Below are 5,056 nucleotides of genomic sequence, written 5' to 3' on the forward strand. Positions count from 1 at the left end.
TCGCCAGGGCCGGTGGGCGAGGTGCTGCGGGGCAGCCCCCCGCTTTCTGCGTCGGTGGGCGGCAACCAGGCGAGCGGTGAGGGTCTGGGTAGCCCAGGGAGGCGCAGCGCAGCGCGGGGTACCGGGTCTCCCCCGTAACGGGTTTCCCTTGTGCCTCAGGAGTGGAGTGGGGGCTGATTTTTCCCGATGCGAACGGGGAGTACCAGTCGCCCATTAACCTGAACTCGAGAGAGGCGAAGTACGACCCCTCGCTGCTGGAAGTGCGTTTGTCGCCGAACTACGTAGTGTGTCGCGACTGCGAAGTGATCAACGACGGACATTCCATTCAGATCGCCCTCAAGTCCAAATCAGGTACGCTGAAACACGGCCTTTGCTTTCCCCGTCAAAGCTTGCCTTGCATTAACACTCGCTGTACGTCTGCGGCTGTCCTGGGGCGCAGAAGCAGCAGCCACGGTGCCCATTCGGCATGGACTGGTAAGAGGGTTGCTGTTGGCTTCAGTAGGAAAAAGAGCAAGCTTTGCCATGAACTTTGCAAGTTTCAATGCAAATCTGGACGGTCAGTCAGGTTGCTAAAGGACATGTCCAGAATTTCCTCTTCCTCATCTAATTCACTGGCATTAACAGTTGCGTGCATTCAGAAGGAGTCCAGACTGTTGCTGAGACAGTGTGATGCCAAACTGTCTTGTGCAGCTGGCAAAATTTGTCTTTGGTCCAAAGACTATGCAAGTTAAAAGAGCTTTTTTCCATTAATTTGTGAAGGCTGTGAATACTAACTTGTAAGATAGCTACCCCTGTTATATGTGTTTACAGTACTGATGAAGAGCAGGCAGCAAAGCAGTCCTTATATTTCTTAAAGGGTTATTTTGATGTCATTCATCAAATAAGAATTGGAAACAAATAATAAAAGAAACAATTCCAACTTAAGTGCAATTGCAGTATCTCATTCAGACCTTTCATCTGGATAAACTATTCTGTATGAAGGAGACAACTGTCAAGAAAGTAGGGAGAAAAAAGTCTGCTTTCCAGCACCATGGTAGTTCTTACCATGTGTTTGGAAGAGCATCCAAGTTTTTCTGACCAATCTCAGCCAGTAACAGCCTTTTGGGGGCATTTAAACAGCCGAACATTGCAGAACCATGAGACATTCCAACTTTTGTTTCTTTCTGAGATCCCAGTAGTCCTGGGAGCTACAGCTGTGCAGGGAGTAAGAGAGTCAGTTCAGTTTTACACTTCATTTTTTAAAAAGGAAGCGTTCTTTATTTTAATAATGATGCTTTTCTTTATAATTTCGTTCCCGTGATAAATTCCATGTATTGCAACACAGAAAATTTCTTTCACCAGAATTTTGCAGATTTCCAATAAACAGAAACTTTGTACTTCCAGTCAGTTTCACTGCTTTCATCAGAAGCAGAGCTCTCTTCTCAAGAAGTAAGGTTCTCTGTGTGGGATCGGGAAGGTTCTTTGAATTCTTCTGTGGAGGAAGTGAGAGTGACCACAAAGGACATCATGGCTTGCATGCCAAAATGCAACTTCTTCATCCCTACCTTCCCCAAGGGCAGGTTGTAACTTAGTAGCAAAAATTAACAAAATGGGACCAACACACCTAAAATGCATGTGCAAAAGCATTGGAGACTTAGGAGAAGGAAAGACTACTTTTTAAACTTGAATGCAGTGTGATGCCAGACTGATGAGTCTTAAGATATGGGAAAATGTGAAATAGAATAAAAGCCTGAGACTGGTGTATGGAATGATGGTTTAGGAAATCTTGGTTTAGTTTCAGCTTTTCCTTAGATGCCATGTTACATAATTTCCCATTCTGCATTTGTAAACTGAGGATAATTTTTCCATTTCTTAGAGAGGGAAGACAATGTTTATTATGCATACCAAGAGGAGAAAAGAGTTAATAAGCTGTGTTTGACCTAGTATCTGGCCGGTTTTCAGGGACTGTGGAAACTCCTGCAGCTTCTTTTCCTCACAGGGGATCTCTGATGACAAATCCATTTAGCCAGATTATTTTAATGGGAGCTGTTGAGCACTAAATGCTTTTGAAACTCTGTCCAATTAATGTGCAAGAGATCCCCGTCCTTTGTAATGTTAACAGTCAAAGAAAAACTTACTTGTAGAAAAAAGTAAACTGATTAAGACACATATTAAAAATCAATTTGTCATTACTGGTGATTGATTTTATCCTTTAATTCAGGACATGCAGTCCATCTGGAGTTCCTAAATCCTTATTATTTAATTACAAACATTTTCACAGACTGCCTTTAGTTTGATCATTGTACATGTGTTATGCATTAGGTGGAAGAAGCATGACCAACTGTGTAATGGAATTGTCTATTGAAAAATGCTTTAGAGGATATCCTACTAACAGAGAGACTCTTAAGCCAGCAGTGGATTGCACAGTGGATGATGGTTGCAGAGTTATTTTCTAATGAGGATCAAAAATTGCTGAAAGGCAAAGCAAAGTTAAATATGTTTCATGCATTGTCAGGGATCAAGATTTAATGAAAGGCAAAGAAAAGATGAACATGCTTCATGCACTGAAATACTCTTATCATGGGATCAGTGTTATAACTTAAACTTCAGAAATAAACTCTGAAGCTCCTGCAGATCCAGAAGAACTTCGTATAGAGAACATAGTTACACTTTCTCTAGGAGCAATATTTTAAAACAGAGGAAAAGCTCAATTTTCCTAAGAAGTAGCACTAATTGAGTATCATGTTTCTTTTTGTTTGTCTGAATTTCCCAAAAGAATTCAATTGGTTGTTCCCTCCAATTTTTACCAAATTTGTAGATTTTCCCTATAGGATATAGGTATAGATAGAATATAGATAAAGCAAGGTTAAGAAGAAAATCTGAATCTGTAACTGCATTTAGGATATCTCATTTTAGAAATCCTAATGGCTGTTAGATTAGTTACAAAGAATTATTAAAGCATGATTAATTGGAATATTTTACTTTTCTTCTCCAATGTAATTGCCTATGAAAACCATAATCGATGAGTTTTCTTTCAGGACTTTTTATAGTTCTCTACTTCTGTTTCTGTGTTTGTGCAGATGCAATATGATTCCATTGCTAAATTACATTTTAGGATTACACTTTTTCTTGTGCTCCAAACTATGGCAGTTTACTTTGTGTGTCAAAATAACTTTGTATTATGGAACTTTAATTCCTTAAAGCTGTAGGTAATGCAATTAAATAATCCTTATCAATTTTCGGAGATTGTAAAAGGCTAATTGAAAATCTATGAAATGTAAGCTAGAATTTAATACATTGTGGAGAAGACTGTGAATGCCCCTAAGTAAAATCCAGCCTTGCCTAGAGGGCATTATTCAGTGATTTCAGTGGGAAGTTACCTACAGCTTGTGGAGTAATATTTGATCTGAAGCAGATTCCAAATCCCCTGGGCAAAAATGTTTCCATTGATTAATTCCAAAGCAGATTAAGCCTCACAAGGTACAATCGCTTGCTTTTACTACTTATGTTGGAAGTCTCTATTAATGTGAAAGTATTGAGTTATTATATTATTTTATTTTGAGTTGTGTGTTGCAATTGTGGATAGATGCTTTTATGAAATTCTGGATGTTTAAAAAACTGAAGTAAAAAAAAGCCATGGCTGCCTAGAAGCTGTTTTTAAGTAAATGAGGTATGTTGTTGCCCCTGTGTGTAGGTTTGATTGTATTTGGATACGGAGGCATTCTGTATCTCAGAAGCCTGACAGGTGGTATATGACTGAACACCTTTACCTAGCGAAATATTTGCAATCAAAAGTTTTCTATCAGTTTCTGTGACTCATAGCAAATATAGGTGATGGAGATTAAGCATTTGGACAAGTTGGGAGGTAGTAACCAGTTCAGTTCAGGACCCCTGCCATCTGTTTAGGGCAAGCAGCTATTGTCTTGGTAAAAGCAATAAACATATTCACTCTTGTGGCTGATAAAGGTACAATGTTTTTATTTTGTGCTATGACCAGCTGTTCTGCCTCATAAAACCAGGCGTTCAGCCTGACAGCAATTTCACTATTGTTCATAACTGCCTGAATTGGCATTCTGTACTTGCACGGTACTTCAAAAGTAAAGATGTCAAGTCTGTCAGCTTTACTCTTCCCCTCTTTAGTACTGCTGATAATAAAGAAGCTTGCAACAAGCTCCCCATTGTATTTCAAGAATATAATCCGTGGCTTGTCTGCTTGGAAAGCCAAGTTCCTTACCATTTATCTTCTTTCCCAGTGTTAACAGGGGGGCCATTACCTCGAGGACATGAATTTGAACTACACGATGTTCGATTTCACTGGGGGAGAGAAAACCAGCGTGGTTCTGAACACACCGTTAATTTTAAGGCCTTTCCCATGGAGGTAAGAGTGACGCTGTGTTGCATAACGCCTGCTAAATGCAAAAGATTTTATTTCATAGGCTGAATTCCTGGTAGTACAAAAGAGAGTTTCCTTTAGCTCAGCATTTTATTGCTTTATATTTCAACCGCAAAGCTATCTTGCTGAGGTATGCTTTAGGGCTGGTAAATTAAGGTGTGCATCTGGAATAGAATGCCTCCAGCGCTCATCACACTGTATGATTAATTGGTCATAAAGTTAACGTGCAGAATTATTAACTTCTGTCTTAATAATATTAGTGTTCTAACAAGATCTGCCATTTCAACACTTCCTATGTCACCTTGACTAATAGCTGTAGATGGGGAGAACTAGCCACTGGAAATACTTTTGTGGTGAATAATGACAACTTAGGTAAATTTGGAGTAAGCGCACAGCCGTTTGTTCATGAAATAGCTTTACATATCTGAAAACTGAAGATGATGTGGTACTCTTGGGTAAGATTTGTAGTATCTTCATGAATTACTAAATTCTGAAACAGAAGCAAAGTGATAATGCAGTCTGAACAAATTCAGCTGTTCGTGGAGTGTCAGCTTGGGCTCCTAGGCAACCCAAATGCTGGGACCTGTGTTTCCTGCCCTCTGGCAGCCATTTGTCATATTTTCTTCACTTTCCACTGTCCCATTGCTTAACCTTGTCAAGGAGTGGCTTGGAATACCCCATAGG

The 5,056-nt window shown here is 39.8% G+C and overlaps 1 protein-coding gene across 1 annotated transcript; it reads left to right on the plus strand.

Annotated features, from left to right (window-relative positions):
• Positions 1 to 159: 159 nt before the first annotated feature.
• LOC104545235 (carbonic anhydrase-related protein-like) lies at positions 160 to 4,749 on the plus strand (the record flags this gene model as incomplete). The annotated part of the gene is made up of 2 exons (XM_010190322.1): positions 160 to 351; positions 4,233 to 4,749. Coding segments are annotated over 2 exons (380 nt in total), but the record flags the coding sequence as incomplete, so codon positions are not given.
• Between the last annotated feature and the right edge of the window lie 307 nt (positions 4,750 to 5,056).

The sequence above is a fragment of the Mesitornis unicolor genome, unplaced genomic scaffold (genome assembly GCF_000695765.1).
Source record: "Mesitornis unicolor isolate BGI_N332 unplaced genomic scaffold, ASM69576v1 Scaffold54408, whole genome shotgun sequence".
In the NCBI taxonomy this organism is placed as follows: domain Eukaryota; kingdom Metazoa; phylum Chordata; class Aves; order Mesitornithiformes; family Mesitornithidae; genus Mesitornis; species Mesitornis unicolor.